Here is a 23,336-nt window from a genome sequence, read left to right on the forward strand (position 1 = left end):
GAAGAAAGTGGCAAGGGTAAGGGAGTGAGCTTAGAAGGAAGACTTGTATGAAGAAGTACCAGGAGAGATTGAGTTTAGAATGGCAAAAGGTGAGAGCAAATGACATGAGGAAAATGGGTGAGGAATGGAATGTATTTAGGGAAGCAGTGATGGCATGTGCAAAAGATGCATGTGGCATGAGAAAGGTGAGATATGGGCAGATTAGAAAGGGTAGAGTGGTGGGTTGAAGAATTAATTATGTTTATAAATGAGAGAAGAGAGGCATTTGGATGATACTTACAAGGAAAGATTGTAAATGACTGGGAGATGTATAAAAGAGAGCGGCAGGAGGTCAAGAGAAGGTGCAAGGGTTAAAAAAGAGGGCAAATAAGAGCTGAGGTGAGAATGAAAAGATGTTTTGAAAGGAGGTTAAATAAAGTGTGAAAGACAAGAGAACAAATTGGAACATTGGTGAAGGGGGCAAGGGGGTAAGTGATAACAGGCAGTGATGAAGTGAGAAGGAGATTGAGTGAGTATTTTGAAGGTTTGTTGAATGTCTTTGATGACAGAGTGGTAGACGTAGGGTGTTTTGGTCGGGATGGTGTGTGAAGTGAGAGGGTCAGGGAGAATGGTATGGTTAAGAGAGAAGAGGTGGTGAAAGCCTTGCGGAAGATGAAATCCTGCAAGGCGGCAGGTTTGGATGGTATTCCAGTGGAATATATTAAGAAAGGGGATGACTTGTGTTGTTGATTGGTTGGGAAGGATATTCAGTGCATGTACAGATCATAGTGAAGTGCCTGAGGATTGGCAGAATGCATGTATAGTGCCATTGTATAAATGCAGAAGAGTAAAGCTGAGTGTTCAAACTAAAGAGGTATAAGTTTGTTTAGTATTCCTGGATAATTATATAGGAGGGTATTGGATGAGAAGGTGAAGGCATGTACAGAATATCAGATTAGGGAGGAGCAGTGTGATTTCAGAAATGATAAAGGATGTGTGGATCAGGTGTTTGTTCTGCGAATGTGTGAGAAATACCTAGAAAAACATTAATTTGTATGTGGCATTTATGGATCTGGAGAAGGCATATGATAGGGTTGATATAGATGCTTTGTGGAAGGTCATAAGAGTATATGGTGTGGGAGGTAAGCTGCTTAAAGCAGTGAAAAGTTTTTATTGAGGATGTAAGGCATTTGTATGAGTAGGAAGAGAGGAGAGTGATTGGTTACCAGTGAAGGTCGGTCTGTGTCAGGGGTGTGTGATGTATCCATTCTCCATGGTTGTTTGATTTATTTATGGATGGGGTGGTTAGGGAGGGATATGCAAGAGTTTTGGAAAGAGGAGTGAGTATGCAGTCTGTTGGGGATGAGAGGACGTGGAAAGTGAGTTGGCTGTTGTTCAGAGATGATACAGCACTGGTGGCTGATTCGAGTGAGAAACTGCAGAAGTTGGCGACTGAGTTTGGAAAAGTGTGTGATAGGAGAAAGTTGTTAGTAAATATGAATAAGAGTAAGGTCATTTGGTTCAGCAGGGTTGAGGGACAAGTTAGTTGGGATGTAAGTTTGAATGGAGAAAAATTGGAGGAAGTGAAGTGTTTTAGACATCTGGGAGTGAACGTAGCAGTGAATGGAACCATGGAAGTGGAAGTGAGTCACAGGGTGGGGGAGGGGGCGAAAGTTCTGGGAGCATTGAAGAATGTAAGGAAGGAGAGAATGTTATTTCAGAGAGCAAAAATGGGTATGTTTGAAGGAATAGTAGTTCCCACAATATTATATGGTTGTGAGGCATGGGCTATAGATAGGGTTGTATGGAGTAGGGTGGATGTGTTAGAAATGAAATGTTTGAGAACAATAAGTGGTGTGAGGTGGTTTGATAGAGGAAGTAAAGAAAGGGTAAGAGAGATGTGTTGTAATAAAAAGAGTGTGGTTGAGAGAGCAGAAGAGGGTGTGTTGAAATGGTTTGGACATACTGAGAGAATGGGTTAGGAAAGATTGACAAAGAGGATATATGTGTCGGAGGTGGAGGGTATAAGGAGAAGTGGGATACCATATTGGAGGTGGAAGGATGGAGTGGAAAAGATTGCTGCTGAAGGACCTGCTGTTGCTACTAAAGAAGCTGCAGTTGCAACTCTCATCATTTGTTGTCAGCCTTGGCAGCCTGCTGAGCGGCAAGCTATTGTTGGGCCTCCATCATGACGACCAATCTCTCCAATGATGACATGCCGGAGGCACCTGCCTCCCCTCCTCCTCTGAACTCACCTGATGACCACTTTCCCTTTGCCTGTGCAGATTGCCAGGCATGGCAACATTGGTTGTGGGGACAGTGATCCACTAGCCTCGGAGAAACACATTAACAACATGGTTTTCTGAAGTAAAGAGGGGCAAAGTGTCAACCTGAGGCTGGTTCAGTCACAGTGTGAAACACCTAGGTAGGTCAGGGCAAATTACAGATGGTCATTGGCACTCAGAGCAGGCAGATGACCCAGGTAATGCAGGTCAGCAGCATGCAGATATGGACACCATGGGCAGTTATGGCATCCTATGGTAGCTAGCAATATCTTGCGCCCCTGTGTCAGTCTTTAAACACTTCTTGATCCTACTCACTGTGCCATGTAGGAATGGTGATACAAAGATGCTGGTGAAGACCTAACTAACTTTATTTACATGCAAGCAATATCCACAAGTAAGACGAGCAAGACACAAGGGAGCCTGTCGACAGCCCGAGAACTTATCACCTGCTAACAGTACTCATTACACTTATTCAAAACGAAAGGGAGACAAGCGTCAATGCATTACATGTAGGGATACATGAGACATAGTATACATAAGGATACATAACATAAACTTCCTCCAAAGTGGAATAAATGAGTCAGTGGTGTCATCACTATGGTAGTTTTGACTGGCACTACTGTAGGTGGATGGATGGAAATGGATAAGAAAAGTAAGTGCTACCCCACTAGTCTGACAGCATTAGATGGTTCTAACTTCCCAAAAATCCAAGAGGTATCTTAGTGCTGGTAAGACACAATCTCAAAGAGAAAAGGTTGTACAAACTACAAACCCTACATTTTTCTCTTAACAATTCCAATTATATTTCAGATCCTCCTGCGGATGCTTGTGTCTATGAGCACAAGTATCGTTTTTCAGCTTTTGGCACTGAAGAGCTAGTGAGCTCCCCTGATGCTGCCGAGAAAAGACTGTACAAGGTAATAGTTCTTTGATTTCAGTTTGTTGATATATATGTTGACCTTTCATCTGAAAATATTTGGCATTAGGGTTTTCTTTTCAGTCTGTCAGTGACTTTAATAGTTTTTCCAACACTGAGCAAGTAAGCTAAGGATGCAACTTTTTTCATATCCAGTCAGTAATTTGGGCTACATGATTTAGCATGGTACAGTAGTATTGTACAAGCCAATATAAATAGAAGTGGCTGATAACCATTAGTTAGCCGTTCAAATGCTATTCATACAAAGTCTTTTCATTTTGCATAATCTAGCAGAGAAGATTTCATCTTCAGATATCGTTAGGAGGCTCAGCAGAGATATCTTATCTTTACAAACTTAATCCTCCTTGAAGGGATGACAGCCATACTAAGAGTTAGTGCAAAGTAAGGGCAATTGGTTATATTAAACAGAGACTTTGTTAAACTGGTAAACTTACAACTACAGATCAAGTAGACTTCCCCATGGAAAGTCATGTTTTATGAGTTAGGCAAGCTACATAACAGGTAGAGCAGCATCTCTCAATATATTAAAGTAAATAAACAATTGTCTAGAACATGACAGTTAATGCAGTTATATATATGCTCAGGAGTGCATTTGAACTGGTTGGTCATCCATAAGCCTGTATTTGTCCATTCTTCTGAGAAGCTAAGTACAACACATGGATGGTTGGTAAAATTAAAGATCATGTTTATGATGATGGATGTGAAGAGATTGAGAAGCATTGCCAGCCATCAGTGGTTTAGTGGATCAAACAAGCTATCATTCACTTGGCACAGTCTCTCCATATACCTGTACATAAGAACTGAAGGCACATGAAAACTGTGGGAAGAGTACATGTTTTTGCAGAAAGTGCTACTATATATTGCTGTACATATACGTCTATCCTGTTATGCCAAGTTATACCTTCCAGCCTACCACCTCTCTCTTCAACTGAGGTACATTTCTTAATAAGATCAGAATGAGTACAATGGGATAGGGAAAAAAGAATTCTACCTCCGTATTTCCTGCATGTCGTAGTAGGCAACAAAAGGGGACAGGAGTGGGGAATGGAACCCCCCATTTTTTTTTTTCTTGTATATTAAATTTCTAAAAGGGGGGGACAGAAGTAGCCAGGCAAGGAGTGCTCATCCCCTCAAAAGCTCAGACTGGAGTGTCTAAATGTGCATGGATGTAACCAAGATAACAAGAGAGGAGAAATAAGTAGTATGTTTAAGGAAAGAAACCTAGATGTTCTGGCTCTGAGTGAAACAAAGCTGAAGGATAAAGGTGAACAATGGTTTGGAAATGTCCTGGGAGTAAAGTGAGGGGTAGGTGAGATGACAAGAGCTAAGGAAGGAGTAGCACCACTCATGAAGCAGGAGTTGTGGAAGTGTATGATAGAGTGTAAGGAAGTAAATTCTAGAGTGATGTGGGTAAAACTGAGAGTGGATGGCAAGAGACAGGTGATTATTAGTGCTTTTGTAATTTGCCATGAGAAGAAAGATCATGAGAGGTGTTTTGGGAGCCGCTCGGTGAATGTGACAACTTTTTTGATGTAAGAGACCGGGTATTAGTGATGGGTGATTTAAATGCGAAGGTAAGTAATGTCGCAGAAGAGGGTATAATTAGGGTGTATGGAGTATTTTGTGTTATGAATGAAAAGGTGAAGAGTTTGTAGAGTTGAGTCCTGAAAAAGGACTAGTGATTGGGAAAACCTGGTTTAAAAAATGGATATACAGAAGTGTGTGTATGTGATTTGGAGAGATGTTCATCGGGCATTTATTGGATTACATTTTGAATGAAAGGAGAGAGTCGTGGAGGGTGGTTTGGTAGAGAGATGGTGAAAGTCTTATATAAGATGAATTGTAGTAAGGCAGCTAGGTAGATGGTATTGCTGTTAAATTTTTTAGGAAATAGGGTGATTGTGTTGTTAATTGATTGGGAAGGAATATCAGCATATGTATGGATCATGGTGAGTTGCCTAATGATTGGTGAAATGTATTTTTAGTGCCATTGTATAAAAGCAAGTAGAACAGAGGTGAGCATTCAAACTACAGGGTAAGTTTTATGGGAGGGCATTGATTGATAGGGTAAAGGCATGTACAGAGCATCAGATTAGGGAGGAACAGTGTGGTTTCAGAAGTGGTAGAGGATGTGGATCAGGTGTTTGCTTTAAAGAATATGGGTGAGAAATACTTTGAGAAACAGATGGATTTGTATGAGGTATTTATGGAACTAGAGAAGCTATATGATTGGGTTGATAGATATGCTATGTGGAAGGTCTTAAGAATATATGGTGTATGACAATTGCTAGAAGCAGTGAAAAGTTTTTATCAAGGGTGTAAGAATTGTGTTCAGGTAGGAAAAGAGGAGAGTGAACGGTTCCTACTGAAGGTTGATCTCTGGTGGGGATGTGTAATGTCACCTTGGTTGTTCAGTTTGTTTATGGATGGAGTGATGAGGGAGGTAGCTGCAAGAGTCTTGGAGAGAGGAGTGAGTATGCAGTGTTGGAGGGATGAGAAGCAAGTCCGTTGTTTGTTGATGTTACAGCACTGGTGGCATATTCTAGTGAGTAATTGCTGAAGTTGATGACTGAGTTTGGAAGTATGTTAAAGGAGAGTGAATGTGAATAAAAGCAAGGTTATTAGGTTTAGCAGGGTTGAGGGAGAGGTTAGTTGGGATATGAGATTGAATGGAGAAAACTGGAGTAAGTTAAATGTTTTAGATATCTGAGAGTGGACATGGCAGTGAATGGAACCATGGAAGTGACTCGTAGGGTGGATGAGGGGGCGAAGGTTCCAGGAGCACTGAAGAATGTGTGGAAAGAGGTAATGTTATCTGGGAAGGCAAAAATTGGTATGTTTGAAGGAATTGTAGTTCCAGTATTATAAGGATGCAAGAGATAGGTTATAGGTAATGCTGTGCAGAGGAGGGTGGATGTGCTGTAAATAAAATGTTTGAGGACAATTTGTGGTGAGAGTTAGTTTGATCAATTAAGTAATGAAAGGGTAAGATTTTTTTTTTTCATACATATTTGAGATGTAAAGCAATTAAAAGAGTATGACTGAGAGAGCAGAAGAGGATGAACTGAAATAGTTTGGACATAAGGAGAGAATGGGTAAGGAAAGGTTGACAAAGAGGATGAACGTGTCAGAAGTGAAGGAGACAAGGAGAACAGGGAGACCAAATTGGAAATGGAAGGATGCAGTGCAAAAGATACTGAGTGATCAGGGCCTAAATGTGCATGAGGGTGAAGGACATGCATGGTATAGATTGAATTGGAACAATGTGGTGTACTTAGGTTGACATGCTGTCAATGGAGTGAACTAGAGCATGTGAAGCTTCCAGGGTAAACCATGGAAAGTTCTGTGGGGCCTGGTTTTAGTGCATTGCACATGACAGCTAGAGAATGGATGTGAGTGAATATGGCCTTTCTTCATCTGTTCTTGACACTACCTCACTAATGTGGGAAACAGTGATCATGTATAAAAAAAAAGAAAGATTATGATAGCATATTTAGATTTCTTGAGTAGATTGAGCCAAACAGCCAGCAGAAATGAGTCACAAGTAGAACAATTAATGCTCAGAAAAAACGTTGAAGAGGGTCCAGTCTAGCATGCCATGAAATAGATCAGTCATTGTAAATGCCCAGAACCAAAACACAAAAAGCAAAATTATTGGGAAAATGTAATGACATTATTATGCAAAATTTAGTTAGGTAAAGGTAATTAGAAATGGATGTATGAGGATGCAGTTTAGAAAGAACCAGAGACACTGAGATGGTTAGATAACTACCAGTAGGATTTGGCCCACACTAGGGCTGAAGCAAAATTACTGGGGTTAATTAATCAGGAAGTGGAAAGACTTCAATTGTTAATTTTTGGACCAGAAGATTATATTCCAATAAGATAAGAAATTCCCTGGGGATAGGGGGTTAAGAATACTTCCCACGTATTCCCTGCGTGTCGTAGAAGGCGACTAAAAGGGGAGGGAGCGGGGGGCTGGAAATCCTCCCCTCTCGTTTTTTTTTAATTTTCCAAAAGAAGGAACAGAGGGGGCCAGGTGAGGATATTCCAAAAAAGGCCCTGTCCTCTGTTCTTAGCGCTACCTCGCTAACGCGGGAAATGGCGAATAGTTTAAAAGAAAAGAAAAGAAGATAAGAAATTATTGTGAAGAAAGGTATTAAGGAAATGGAAATGTTAGAGAATAAAGTCATGGCAAATGCAGTTTTGTTGATTAAAGAAACTACGTGAACAGGAAAATATAGGCAAGATAAAAGACTATTTTCAAATAAGTGTAGTAACCGAGTGGTACTAAAGCAGTCTGAGAAACTTGCTTGCTGTGAAGAATATAACTTAGTTAAATTTTTATCAGAAAAAAAAGATCAAAGGAAGAGTAAGAAACAAGGAAACATAAAAAGATATTAAACAGCAGGTGGACTGTGTATTACAGTTGACTTCCTTAACAATGGGGTTGACTGTGTTGTTGATAGGTTAGTTGTGGTATTCAGTGTATGTAATTACATATTTGTCCTGTATGGAGAGGGAGTCTTACACTTGTGGGGCCCCGTCTCTTGAACACTCAGCCATCATACATCCTCGTAGATTTATGTATGCTGACTGCATTGACAGTGTCCTCACTCAGACTGTTCCATTCATCGTTATTTACAAGTTTCTTACTTAATTACATGTTATGGCCTCAGATTGCTCTATCCCTGTATGTATCTATCTATATCTCTGATGCCCGTGCCCTCCAGGAACTCCCATCAAGGGGTGGCCATGACAAAAGAGTCTCCACGTACATGCCACCCTTGAATACACCATTCCCTGTATTCTTCCTCTATAGTTGTGGTGCACAACTCTGATGGTTTCATCATTGGGCCCTGGCAACCTACCAGTCCACAGTGCATTTGATTTTATGTATAATGTGGTATGCATAGAAAACAGTTGTTATATGAATGGCCAAATATGCAGGCAGTAATGACAAACATGGTCAATTCACACGGTTTTAAGTTTCAGAGAATAAATACCATAGCAAACAACTATTTTTGGTGATTTAAAATGTAGTTCTAACACTCCAAAGAGAGAGAGAGGGGGGAGGGGGGCACAACATACTTACAGTTATGGGTGTATGAAGCATAATGCAGCAGATAGAGAATGAGGAGGCAAGTCTGGTCATCAGCTGCAAACATTCAGCTTTCCCCCTTTTCCTGCCATTCATCTACTATCAACTAATTTGCCATGAGTAATAACTAACAATATTGCAATGTCACATATTTTGCAGATAATCCAGGAAATAAGGGTACAAGGTAACGTGCATATTATGGTGTGTTCAGAATAAGATGTAATTAACATTCAGTGGATCAGCTGGGTGCACTGCTTTGGTCTGCGGAGGGCAGTGTTCAAGCCATCTTTAAATCATAATCAGCGACCTTATAAGTTAATAAAACAGCTGTCTGCGACAGTATTTATTATTTGAAACTCAAAATCAACTATAATTGGCAGTATTCTTCATTACTCCCTGCATATTTGGCCATTCAAGTAATACTGACAACTATTTCCTTTGCATAACATATTATACTCGAAATTGGACTCGCTGTGGACCTGTAAGTTGCCTGGGCACGGTAATGAAACCATCAGACTTGTGCACCGCAACTATAGTTCTCTCCCTCCAGTATTCCTCCACCCCATTTGCCCATGTCACCGATTATCTTCCATTCACACCAACCCATTTAGTTGTAATATCATACACTCTCCTTGTAAGCTCCCAGTCTTGCATTGTTTCCACATACCCAAACCACCTCAAAGTATTACATTTCACCCATTCAGCATTTCCTACCTTACTACATTTCTCATACACCCCTTCACTTCTTTCTTCATTCCATCTAGTCACACCACATGCTCTTCTCAAATAGTTCATCTCCATAGCCAGGATTCTTGACCTCTGTGACTCATTCCATGTCCATATTTCGGCTGCATAGGTCAGGGTTGGGAGGACTATGCTGCCCCTTCATCCTCTCTACAGTTCTATACTTACACCTTTATCCCTCATTATTCAATTAAGGGACCCAGTGACTCCTCTAACCTGTACTTCTCTACCCCTTATCTCTCCTTCCATATCACCACACTTACCCGAGACCTCCTAGATTCTTAGACTATCTCTTTTCTTCCAATCTTCCCCCCACCCCCCCCTTATATCCTAAGCACAATTTAGCACACTTTCTTTATCACTCTATATGGTTTTAGAAAATTTATACTTTCACTGTTTCCTTTCAAACACCATTACTATAATCTTACTTGCATTTAACTTCAATTGCCTACACTTACACACATCATGAAATACACTCCTCTTCACTCTTAGCAAACAACGTAGTATAATCTGCAAACAGGCTTGCCATTAGCTACTATATCTCCACCACATTTCATATCTGCACCCCTTTTCCCTAGTTTTGCTTTCATCTCTCTCATCACTCTGTTCATATATATATTAAAAAGCCAGGGTGACATCACACAGCCCTGCCTCACACCTACATGTATTCCAGAACTTTGGCTCAACTCTCCATCCACTCTTACACACACCTTTGCTCCTACATAGAATGCTTTCACACCATCTAACAGTTGTCTTCCTATACCATATATCCATAACACATCCCATATAGCATTCCACTTGACTCTGTCATATGCTTTCTCCAAATCCATTATGTTGCAACAACTGCTTACCTTTCACTAAATATTTTTCACGGTCATCTTTACTACAAAAATCTGAACCACACATCTGTTACCTTTCCTAAAACCCCATTGCTCTTAACTTATTCAGCATTCAGTCACTTCTGTCACTCTATCAGTTGATAGTCTTGTATACACTTTTTCCTGGTTTATTTAAGAGACTTATTTTCCTATAATTGCTACATACAACCTTAGTACCTTTTCCTTTGAATGGAGGAATGATAATAGCTTTTACCCAATCCTCAGGTAGAGCCTTCTATTTCCATGCTAAATCTCTCTACAAATTGTCCACTCTCCATATTGTCAATATCTTTTAAAAATTCAACGTTTGTGATCAGATCACCCTCGTGTTAAAATGCTTTTCATAATTATGATGGACAGTGTTTGTTCACCTTACATTCAACTGTCAGAGATTCAAATACACCAAAACTTATTTTCATAAATCAGATGAATCCTTTTAACTAGTTTTTAGTATTCAGATGAAGAGCAATGTAACATCATTTTGTCTCTCATCTATAGAAATATTTCATCAGTATGAAACAGTATGGAGCAGGCATCAGAGAAATGGATAGATTGATAAACAAATTCTGGATGTAATAGGTACACCAATTCTCTTTAGTTAGAGAACTGGAAGTGACAAGGTAAAAAAAGAAAACCTTATTAGTAACTTTTCATTTCAGGTTATCTTACTCCTACCCTTCTCAGAAATATTTAGCATGAATCATTGGAAAGATACTGAGATAAGAGTCTAACTGTGGCCAAAGTATCCACAACAATCGATATTTAACTGGATATCTGAACTGTTTTGTATTTACTTCATTGCCTGTAAGTCAGACCTTATTCTTCCTGTTTCTTCTGAATCTAGTCACTATGACTATCCAAAGTTACCAGTTTCATTAAATTTATTCAGATTCATCTGAGGAGGGTTATTATTTTTCTTACATTATGATATATGCCATAAGAGGCGTACCTTTGATAAATATTGTTGATACTGGATTGGTTGAAACTGTTATTCATACTTACAGGTTGATGAGAGTTGGCAAGATGGTTTTTGCCTAACATGTAAGTGTTTCATAGATGACAAGGGGCTCGTACAGCATGAATGCATTCAGCAGACTTGCCTAACTCCAGATGATCATCCTGACAGTGGACTGTTTCAGCTGGAGACTGTCAAATCTCCAGGTCACTGCTGTGCAGAAATTGTTAGGACTGCTTGCATTGATAACAACAGACTTATTGAGGTGAGTGATTGGCACCTATCTCTCACAGTGTATTACTTTTGAGTCATACAGTACAGAATCTGTTATGCTGCATTTTATTTTGAAAGAAAATGAATTCAGTTTATCATATTCCTGTATTATAAAAAAAGTTATTTCATATATTGTGCTTTTTTAACTTCATAGTTCTTTTTATGAAATGTTTAAATAAGTGGTAATACTGACATCTTTGCAAAGTGTTTTTTTATTTAGTTTTACCACCATCATTAAATTCAAGATAATGAGCTTGCAATACATGGAGGTATACAGTAACTCAAGATAATTGGTAAATTTTATTCCATTTACTTTTTTCATACATTAATGTGATGTATATGCATTACTGAATATCTCAAAAGTTTCTGTTTCTTAGAATAAGAAAACCACAGCACGTGATACTTGTTTAATGATGATTATAATATCCATATCCTTTATAACTTTTCATACATTCACAGAAGAGTGCTGTATGCAGAATCTTCATTTGACTAAATGCTTACCATCTACTCTAACATAAGTGTTAGAAATCTATCAGCAATGTTCAGACGTTGTTCTAATGAGTTCTTTTTGTTAGGCAGGTCACCTTGCTGGTGAAACAGGTGTGATTTCCTCTGATTGATTAATAAGAAACTAATAATGAATAAATTAAAGAATGAAGGATGAAGTCATAAGAAGAATATTTGGTGCAGAAAACATATTAGAAAGGCATATTTATGAAGCTGTTTTATAATGATATGATTATGTAAAATGTACAGCAGGCAATAAGTTAGTCAAGAGAGTATGTAGTAGTACACCCAGAGGTATGAGGAGATGCATACTGTCAAGGAATTAGATAGGTGCTGTGAAAGAACTGTTCATAGCTGGGGATATCTGAGATGAGGTTGAGGACAAGATGGAAGCATTTTGCAAAAGGAGACATTGGTTCATTTGAAGAATCAGTCTGGTGTGAAAAATGAAGATGCAAGAAGCATTTTTCATAAGTGCAGAACCCATATTTCATTCTTAGACCAGGCTTTGCTTAAGGATGTGCTTGAATGATTTCAGAGGCAGTACATACCTGATTCACCCAATGGAATTAGGTAAGACTTATCCCTGGGTGGGGTAGAAAGAGTTCTACCTCGATATTTCCTGCGTGTTTTAGAATGCGACTGAAGGGGATGGGAATGGGTGGTGGAAAACCCTATTTCTTTTATTTCATTTTCTAAATCAAGGAACAAGAAGGAACCAAGCAGGGGGTGCTCATCATCCTTGAAGGATGTAATCAATATGGAAAGAAAGGAGAGATAGGTAGTATGTTTGAGGAAAGAAACCTGGATGTTCTGACTCTGAGTGAAACAAAGCTCAGGGGTAAAGGGAAATAATGGATTGGGAATGTCTTAGGAGTAAAGTCAGGGTTTGGTGAGAGGACAAGAGCTAAGGAAAGAATAGCACTCCTGAGTCAAGAGTAGTTGTAGTGTGTGATAAAGCGTAAAGAAGATGATTGTAGATTGATGTGGGTAAAACTGAATATGGATGGCGAGAGATGGGTGATTATTAGTGCTTATTCACCTGACCATGAGAAGAAAGATGATGAGAGGCAAGTGTTGTAAGAGGAGCTGAGTGAATGTTTTTACAGTTTTGATGTAAGAGATCGCTCTTGAGTCAGTCCATTGACAGCACATCAACTCCAGTATACCGCATTATTCCAATTTACTCAAATCCTCCCACACCTTTCACCTCCCTGCATGTTCAGGCTCCAATCGCTCAAAATCATTTTCACTTCATCTTTCCATCTCCAATTTGGTCTCCCCAATCTTTTTCTGTCCACTTCTGATGCAAATATCCTCTTTGTTAACCTTTCCTTATTCGTTTTCTCCATGTGTCCAGACCGTTTCAGCACACCCTCTTCTATTGTTTCAATCACTTTCTCTTTATTACCACACATTTCTTTTACCTTTACATTACTTACTTGATCAAACCACCTCACATCATGTATTGTCCTCAAACATTTCATTTCCAACTTATCTATCCTCCTACACACAACCTTACCTATAGCCCATGTTTCACATCCATATACAGGTACACCACCAATTTCCCGGCACTCTCAGTTCCAAAGCCTTGCCGAATTGACCGTTTTGCCGGACCAACCGTGGTCACGTAATGATAATTCATCAACACATCTCTAACCCATTAATTATACATCTCCCATGTGTCTAAAGTATACCATGGACTACCGCATTAGCGAGGTAGTGCAAGGAAACAGACGAAAGAATGGCCCAACCCACCCACATACACGTGTATGTACATACACATCCACACACGCAAATATACATCCTATACGTCTCGACATATACATATATATACACACACACATATACATATATACACATGTACATAATTCACACTGTCTACCTTTATTCATTCCCATTGCCACCTCGCCACACACGAAATAACAACCCCCTCCCCCCTCATATGTGCGAGGTAGCATTAGGAAAAGACAACAAAGACCACATTCGTTCACACTCAGTCTCTAGCTGAGTGTGAAAAGAATACTTACCACGCATTCCTCACGTGTCGTAGAAGGCAACTAAAGGGGATGGGAGTGGGGGCTGGAAAGCCTCCCCCCTTGTATTTTAACTTTCTAAAAGGGGAAATATTAAATGTAAGTTGAATAAATAAGTGAAATACATTATACACCTGCTCAGTTCTGAATTGCTTGTCAGCTACAAGTTTCACAGATTCATCCACATACTCGGCAGCTCCTTCATGGTTGGCATACCACTTTTCTTTGCACACTTTATTCATGGAAATTCCATGACGCTTCTTGAATCTTTGAATCCATCCTTCACTATAGTCATGCTCATGTTGTAATTTAAGTTCTCTATGGAACTACTTATCCTGGTTCACTATCATGGTACCTGACAAGTCCACTCCATCACTCGGATGCTGTCAAACCCATTGCATCATCACTTGATCATGCTCAGTATTCTTACCATCTTTCATAGTTTTTCTAATCATCATTTGCTTCTTGGAATCGCTTTCTGCTTAGAATTTCAATAGTTTCTCCCTTTGCTTATTTATATCATAAATAGTTGCTGAACAAATACTGTAGATGTCACACAGCTTACACACCGAAACATCATGGTCCATTTTTTCAACAGTTGTACTTTATCTTGGATTGTTATGGACTGGTGTTTACATTTGATACCACGACTGACACTCTCATATATCTTAGAAGCCATAGCTAGGGCTAAATTTAAGCAAAATAAGCTAAGAATCTCACAGAAATGCAGTATCACCACCAAGTGTAGTGTAAAGAATGCCAAGAAGCTCGCCCTATCCACAACGCCATCTGTGGCCGCCCAGTAAACTAGTCTGGTGGCTGTGGTAATTTCAAATTCCCTCATGTAATTTATCCGGACTGAAGGAGGTGCCGAACCATCAGTTGCTGGAAAATTGGTGGTGGACCCTTAATATTGTTGGGACTACTATTCCTTCAAATATGCCAATTTTTGCCCTCCCAGATAACTTTCTTTCTTTTCACATATTTTTCAGTACTCCCAATACCTTCACCCCCTGCCCCACTCTGTGACACTTCTGATTCCATGGTTCCATTTGCCGCCACGTCTACTCCCAGATATCTAAAGACTTTACCTACTCCAGTTTTTCTCCATTCAGACTCATACCCCAACTAACCTTCCCCTCAACCCTGCTGAACCTGACACCCTTGCTTTGATTCACTTTCACTCTCAGCTTTCTCTTTTCACACACTCTTCTAGACAGTCACCAACTTCTACAGTTTCTCACTCAAATCTGTCACCAGTGATGTATCATCAGCAAACAAATGACTCACTTCCCAGGCCTTCTCATTCCTCACAGACTGCATACTCACCCCTCTTTTCAAGACTTTCACATTTGACTCCCTCACTACCTTATCCATAAATAAATTAATCAGCCATTGTGATATACGAATCCCTGCCATAGACTAACCTTTGCTTGGAACCATTCACTGTCCTCTCTTCCTACTCCAACACAAGCCTTACACCCTCAAGAAAAACTGGTCACTGCTTCTAGCAGCTTTCCTCCTACACAGTATAATCTTAAGACCTTCCACAAAGCATATCTATCAACCCAATTATATCCCATCCTCAGATCCATAAATGGCTTTTACAGTTCCGTCTGTTTTCCTAAATATTTCTCACACCTTCTTTGTTAAAGCAAACACATGATCTACATATCCTTTACCACTTCTGAAACCAGTCTGATGCTATGTACATACCTTCACCCTCTCAATTAATACCCTCCCATACAACTTAACAGGTATACTCAACACACTTATGCCTCTTTAGTTTGAACACTCACCTTTATCCTCCTAGTCTTTTTACAATGGCACTATACATGCATTCTGCCAATCTTCAGGCACTTCACCATGATCCATCCAACAGCAGTACCATCCACTCCCACTGCCTTGTCGCATTTCATCTTGTGCAAGGCTTTCACTGCCTCTTCTGTCTTTACCAAACCACTTTCCATGACTTTCGTTTCATATACCAACCCAACCAAAACACCCTACATCTGCCACTCTATTATCAAAGACATCTGATAGTCCTTCAAGATACTTACTCCATCTCCTCCATCACATCCTGTTATCAGTTTCCCTTTTTTCCCCTTTCACCATTATTTCTATGTGTTCTCTTGTCTTTTGCACATTATTTACTTTCTTGTAAAACATCTTATTCTCCATGATGTTTACAGGTACATGCTCACCCCAACTCTCATTTGTCTTCTTTTTCAGTCCCTCGACCTCCTGCTGCTTTCTCTTGTGCATCTCCCAATCATTTGCATTTAGCCTATCCTAATCCAGGCACCCAATTTTATCAACCAACCCTTAGGGTTAGATGAACAGCTGGGTTGACTATGGATCAATTGCCGCAACCAGGATTTGAACCTTTGCGCTTGACCCTGGGCAGCCCATAAATGCATCATGAATTTGCATGAGAAAGACAGGCAACAGGAGCCTTGATTGGCCCATGACTGGGCCATGACTGTGAAAGAAGAAAGCTGATAGTAAAATGTGAATAAGAGCAAGGTTATTAGGTAAAGTAGGGTTGAGGGACAAGTCAATTGGGAGGTAAGTTTGAATGGAGGAAAAAAAAAGGAAGTGAAGCGTTTTAGATATCTGGGAGTGGATTCGGCAGCAGATGGAACCATGGAAGCGGAAGTGAGTCACAGGGTGGGGGAGGGGGTGAAACTTCTGGGAGCATTGAAGAATGTGTGGAAGGCAAGAACATTATCTCAGAAAGCAAAAATGGGTATGTTTGAAGGAATAGTGGTTCCAACAATGTTATATGGTTGCAAGGCGTGGGCTATAGATAGGGTTGTGCGGAGGAGGGTGGATGTGCTGGAAATGAGATGCTTGAGGACAATATGTGGTGTGAGGTGGTTTTATTGAGTAAGTAATGAAAGGTTAAGAGATATGTAGTAATAAAAAGAGCGTGGTTGAGAGAGCAGAAGAGGGTGTATTGAAATGGTTTGGTCACATGGAGAGGATGAGTGAGGAAAGATTGACAAAGAGGATATATGTGTCAGAGGTGGAGGGAACGAGAAGTGGGAGACCAAATTGGAGGTGGAAGGATGGAGTGAAAAAGATCTTGAGTGATTGGGGCCTGAACATGCAGGAGGGTGAAAGGCATGCAAGGAATAGAGTGAATTGGAATGATGTGGTATACTGGGGTCAATGTGCTGTCAATGGATTGAACCAGGGCATGTGAAGTGTCTAGGGTAAACCATGGAAAGTTGTGTGGGGCCTGGATGTGGAAAGGGAGCTGTGGTTTCGGTGCATTACACATGACAGGTAGAAACTGAGTGTAAACGAATGTGGCCTTTGTTGTCTTTTCCTAGCTCTACCTTGCACGCATCCGGGGGAGGGGGTGTCATTTCATATGTAGCGGTTTGGCGACGGGAATAGATGAAGGCAGCAAGTATGAATTATGTACATGTGTATATATGTATATGTCTGTGTATCTTATTTTTATTTTATTATACTTTGTCGCTGTCTCCCGCGTTTGCGAGGTAGCGCAAGGAAACAGACGAAAGAAATGGCCCAACCCCCCCCATACACATGTATATACATACGTCCACACACGCAAATATACATACCTACACAGCTTTCCATGGTTTACCCCAGACGCTTCACATGCCCTGCTTCAATCCGCTGACAGCACGTCAACCCCGGTATACCACATTGCTCCAATTCACTCTATTCCTTGCCCTCCTTTCACCCTCCTGCATGTTCAGGCCCCGATCACACAAAATCTTTTTCACTCCATCTTTCCACCTCCAATTTGGTCTCCCTCTTCTCCTTGTTCCCTCCACCTCCGACACATATATCCTCTTGGTCAATCTTTCCTCACTCATCCTCTCCATGTGCCCAAACCACTTCAAAACACCCTCTTCTGCTCTCTCAACCACGCTCTTTTTATTTCCACACATCTCTCTTACCCTTACGTTACTCACTCGATCAAACCACCTCACACCACACATTGTCCTCAAACATCTCATTTCCAGCACATCAATCCTCCTGTGCACAACTCTATCCATAGCCCACACCTCGCAACCATACAACATTGTTGGAACCACTATTCCTTCAAACATACCCATTTTTGCTTTCCGAGATAATGTTCTCGACTTCCACACATTCTTCAAGGCCCCCAGGATTTTCGCCCCCTCCCCCACCCTATGATCCACTTCCGCTTCCATGGTTCCATCCGCTGCCAGATCCACTCCCAGATATCTAAAACACTTCACTTCCTCCAGTTTTTCTCCATTCAAACTCACCTCCCAATTGACTTGACCCTCAACCCTACTGTACCTAATAACCTTGCTCTTATTCACATTTACTCTTAACTTTCTTCTTCCACACACGTTCAAATGTATATATTTATTATATTTTGCTTTGTCACTGTCTCCCGCATTTGCGAGGTAGCGCAAGGAAACAGACGAAAGACGTTCAAATGTATAGGTATGTATATATGCATGTGTGGACGTGTATGTATATACATGTGTGTGTGGGTGGGTTGGGCCATTCTTTCGTCTGTTTCCTTGCGCTACCTTGCTAACGCTGGAGACAGACAAAGTATAATAAATGAATAAATAAATATACATACGTGTGTGTGTGTGTGAGTGGATTTGTCTTTCTTCATCTGTTTCTTGGTGCTCCATAAATATGTTTTGTTACATTTGGGGATTGTGTTGATCAAAATACTTTTTGAAAAAAGGTAACTTTTCAGGTTGGAGAACATCTTAATGATACTTTAAATGGATGTAGAAGTGTGGAATGTATCAAGAATCCAAAAGGCAAAGTAGATAAGGTGGAAAAGGTCTTATCATGTGATGAAACATGTCCTGCAGGCTGGGAATATGAACCATCACCTCTCTATCCTCAGCAGTGTTGTGGAAACTGTGTCCAGGTACGAATCTTTAAGTTCATATCTAAACAGAATGATAGTATATAGTAATTAGCAGTACTTAAAGACTTGAAAATTACTGAAACAGAATATTTCAAGAATGATCTTTTGACTGGCTTTCGTGTTCAATTAATAGTATGTATCAGGAATATTTCAGAGAAATTCATCCTTGGGTAACAGTAAATATATTATAATAGAAAAATGATTGGATGGAGGAGTTTCCTTAAAGCTCAGGTTGTTATCTTTACTCATAAAAATGATACCACTTTTATTAATATACTTTCATTGACCACTTAATATCATGTTAAACTGCTGCTGGTTCAGTTAAGGTCAAAGTAGGTCCCCTTGGCCAAAAGGGTGGATTATATGCAATAACCTATCACTTGCCTAGGGCAGGCAAATATCTTGAGCAGTGATTATAGAGGCAAGCTCAATGATTGGCTTGCTATGAATTCCACAGTGTTCATGCAATTTTATAAGTGAAGTGCATTTTGAACAATTTAATTGTTAAATGGTTTCAGCTCACTTAGTAATCTTTGTATTTCTGTCTCTGCCACATGATTTATAGTCCTAAGCAATGAATAGAAATGTCAACTTACTTTGACATTCTCATACCAGCAGGACTGGGCTATAATTCTACTATAAGTCTTATATTATTGAAGGGTACTAGTATGATTTACTTGGTATTCTTACTAACTTAAAAGTCAACATCTCAGTACCCATGAGTGATTGTTAACAACAACCATTTGAATATACCTGACTATAATGCATCTGATTATTGACTGAAGATAATTACTGTTTTAGTCATCATGCAAGAGATCATTCATCATGAAATAGCAGAGATTTTATTATAGAAACAAGTAAACAAATAAATGAGAGAAACATGGAGAATGATGTCATAACTAGCCCCAGAGAAGAGGCACTTGTATGAAAAATACTGAGCTGCAGCTAATCACATTAATGGAAATGCGATTCAGCGGAGATCCAACTAAAGTTATTAAATCGCAGCATGGTTTTGAAAATGAAGATTACTGTTCTTAGTTCTTCCTTTGAACAATTGGAGACTGGCATGGAAAACAGACAGAATTCATCAAAGCAGATCATGGAGCCATGAAATGAAAAATATTTGTCAGGCTGGTAAATTTTTGCATTATAATGCCAGAGTGGGTACTTGACACTTCCAAGTTATTTATGGATGTTTATAACATGATAATGAAAGCTGAGATGGTGTCCTCAGGTGTGAAACTCCCAAGACCTCTCACTAACTAGTACGTGTAAGTCACATTAGCTCATTACATCTCACTTTGCAGTTTATTGACATCAACAAAGTTTCAGATCAGAAACTTGAATTTACAGGGAAGTAGCCCAAAAAACATCTGAAAATTGTCATCTCTGGCCTTTAGTATATATTAGCCCTTAAAAGGCGAGTGATATTACCAAACATTCATACTGTAGAAGGCGGGCAACATGATGTAATGTTGGGCTATTTTGTGTCGTAATTGTTTTTTGAATTTTGGTGTTGGAATCACTTTCATCTACCATCATGTCCTCTGTTTACTCACTCCAGTAAATAGCTACCCTCACTTGCCCATCCGCAGTCAGTGCCAGTATAAGCTGTTATCTGATGTTCATACAGTAATAGGAGGCAGGCAATATTATGTAATGTTGGGCCCTTTTGTATTGTAATTGTATGGTGAAATTGGGTGATGTGGCCTCCTTGACATGTACTTTCGTGCAGTTTGTTTGGACTTACCTGTAAACAGCCACCCATGCTCGCCCAGCCAGGCTCAATGTCAGTAGTAGCTGAGGCAATGGGAGGAGGGGAGGAAGGTGCCTAGCACTCCTCCCCTCCTCCCACAGCCAGCTGTGTCACAGTATCACTTAAGTTACACCTCTTACCTTTGTTTTTCATCCAATTTTATCTATTTATGTATGTATCAGCTTATTCCTAGATACTTTAATGTTCCTAAAATATGCCACCTTACATGCATGTATAAGGAAAATGTTGCCTGCCTTTAATGGGTTAATAAACACTTTGATAATAGTAAAGAATTGATTTTGTTAACTACTGTATTAAAAGCTGTCGTCTGCCTTTCTGTTTGTTTATGTTGTAAATACCATTTACATGTAGTGAAAGCAGAAGAGTAGTGCAATATCTTCTCCAGTCATTTTGATCACATATATTTGTCTGAAACACAGTAGTAATTGTCAAATTATATGCCTGACAATTTTATGAATAGGTGGCAGCCACTTTTACGAAATGAATGTGTTTGAAAAGAATTAGCATTGCTTAAGAAAGTACTGAACACAAAAGATGGAAAACAAAAGTGAAATAATGAAGAACTGAGAATTGTAGAGGTAAAAAGAGAGAATAGCAAACATATAGGATGCAAAAACCTTCAAAGGGGAGGAGAAAGCAAACTTTGAATTGTCTTGATTTTATAAAACTTGAGGATAGTGTAAATGACTCACAATAAGCCACTATTATTAGTTATGTAAAAGATGAAGTGATAAAGTAAACTCTGTCATTAGCCATTTAACAGGTAAAGCTGCAAACAAATCAGAAGAGCACTCTTATATTCTGTATTACTTATGTATCTCTCACAGGTTGCATGTATTGTGGCTGGTCAAGTGAAAGCTATTGATGAAACTTGGATGTCAGATGATCTCTGCACTACCTATGCTTGCTCCAGAGATGAGCATGTAAGTTACCTGAAAATTTATCCCGTAAACATTCTTACTTAATATATTTCTCTCTTTATCATAGCTTGGTTTTTCATTATTGTATTCTATTCAAAAAGTTTACATTTGGATACTTTAGACTTACATTATCTCTTGAAGTCGTACTAAATGATTAAATCTTTCTTTCTTTCTTTCAAACTATCCGCCATTTCCCGCATTAGCAAGGTACCGTTAAGAACAGAGGAGTGGGCCTTTGAGGGAATACCCTCACCTGGCCCAATTCTCTGTTCCTTCTTTTGGAAAATTAAAAAAAAAACGAGAGGGGAGGATTTCCAGCCCCCCGCTCCCTCCCCTTTTAGTCGCCTTCTACGACATGCAGGGAATACGTGGGAAGTATTCTTTCTCCCCTATCCCCAGGGAACACACACACACACACACACACATATATATATATATATATATATATATATATATATATATATATATATATTTACAACATTGTTGGAACCACTATTCCCTCAAACATACCCATTTTTGCTTTCCGAGATAATGTTCTCGACTTCCACACATTTTTCAAGGCTCCCAAAATTTTCGCCCCCTCCCCCACCCTATGATCCACTTCCGCTTCCATGGTTCCATCCGCTGACAGATCCACTCCCAAATATCTAAAACACTTCACTTCCTCCAGTTTTTCTCCATTCAAACTCACCTCCCAATTGACTTGACCCTCACCCCTACTGTACCTAATAACCTTGCTCTTATTCACATTTACTCTCAACTTTCTTCTTCCACACACTTTACCAAACTCAGTCACCAGCTTCTGCAGTTTCTCACATGAATCAGCCACCAGCGCTGTATCATCAGCGAACAACAACTGACTCACTTCCCAAGCTCTCTCATCCCCAACAGACTTCATACTTGCCCCTCTTTCCAGGACTCTTGCATTTACCTCCCTTACAACCCCATCCATAAACAAATTAAACAACCATGGAGACATCACACACCCCTGCCGCAAACCTACATTCACTGAGAACCAATCACTTTCCTCTCTTCCTACACGTACACATGCCTTACATCCTCGATAAAAACTTTTCACTGCTTCTAACAACTTTCCTCCCACACCATATATTCTTAATACCTTCCACAGAGCATCTCTATCAACTCTATCATATGCCTTCTCCAGATCCATAAATGCTACATACAAATCCATTTGCTTTTCTAAGTATTTCTCACATACATTCTTCAAAGCAAACACCTGGTCCACACATCCTCTACCACTTCTGAAACCGCACTGCTCTTCCCCAATCTGATGCTCTGTACATGCCTTCACCCTCTCAATCAATACCCTCCCATATAATTTCCCAGGAATACTCAACAAACTTATACCTCTGTAATTTGAGCACTCACTCTTATCCCCTTTGCCTTTGTACAATGGCACTACGCACGCATTCCGCCAATCCTCAGGCACCTCACCATGAGTCATACATACATTAAATAACCTTACCAACCAGTCAACAATACAGTCACCCCCTTTCTTAATAAATTCCACTGCAATACCATCCAAACCTGCTGCCTTGCCGTGGGCTATGGATAGAGATGTGCGCAGGAGGATGGATGTGCTGGAAATGAGATGTTTGAGGACAATGTGTGGTGTGAGGTGGTTTGATCGAGTAAGTAACGTAAGGGTAAGAGAGATGTGTGGAAATAAAAAGAGCGTGGTTGAGAGAGCAGAAGAGGGTGTTTTGAAATGGTTTGGGCACATGGAGAGAATGAGTGAGGAGAGATTGACCAAGAGGATATATGTGTCGGAGGTGGAGGGAACGAGGAGAAGAGGGAGACCAAATTGGAGGTGGAAAGATGGAGTGAAAAGGATTTTGTGTGATCGGGGCCTGAACATGCAGGAGGGTGAAAGGAGGGCAAGAAATAGAGTGAATTGGAGTCATGTGGTATACAGGGGTTGACGTGCTGTCAGTGGATTGAAGCAAGGCATGTGAAGCGTCTGGGGTAAACCATGGAAGGCTGTGTAGGTATGTATATTTGCGTGTGTGGACGTGTG

At 40.0% G+C, this 23,336-nt stretch overlaps 1 protein-coding gene across 2 annotated transcripts in view; it reads left to right on the forward strand.

Annotated features, from left to right (window-relative positions):
- Window positions 1–21,360, forward strand: part of LOC139755522 (hemocytin-like) — a 420,053-nt gene extending 398,693 nt beyond the window's left edge. For both annotated transcript variants that reach the window (XM_071673909.1, XM_071673910.1), the window contains 4 exons: window positions 3,075–3,181; window positions 10,929–11,144; window positions 18,422–18,601; window positions 21,206–21,360. In XM_071673909.1, coding sequence (XP_071530010.1) covers window positions 3,075–3,181; window positions 10,929–11,144; window positions 18,422–18,601; window positions 21,206–21,343 — 641 coding nt within the window. In that variant the 3' untranslated portion in view covers window positions 21,344–21,360. The remainder of the gene's footprint in view (window positions 1–3,074; window positions 3,182–10,928; window positions 11,145–18,421; window positions 18,602–21,205) is intronic.
- Window positions 21,361–23,336: the final 1,976 nt, after the last annotated feature.

The sequence above is a fragment of the Panulirus ornatus genome, chromosome 19 (genome assembly GCF_036320965.1).
Source record: "Panulirus ornatus isolate Po-2019 chromosome 19, ASM3632096v1, whole genome shotgun sequence".
Classification (NCBI taxonomy): domain Eukaryota; kingdom Metazoa; phylum Arthropoda; class Malacostraca; order Decapoda; family Palinuridae; genus Panulirus; species Panulirus ornatus.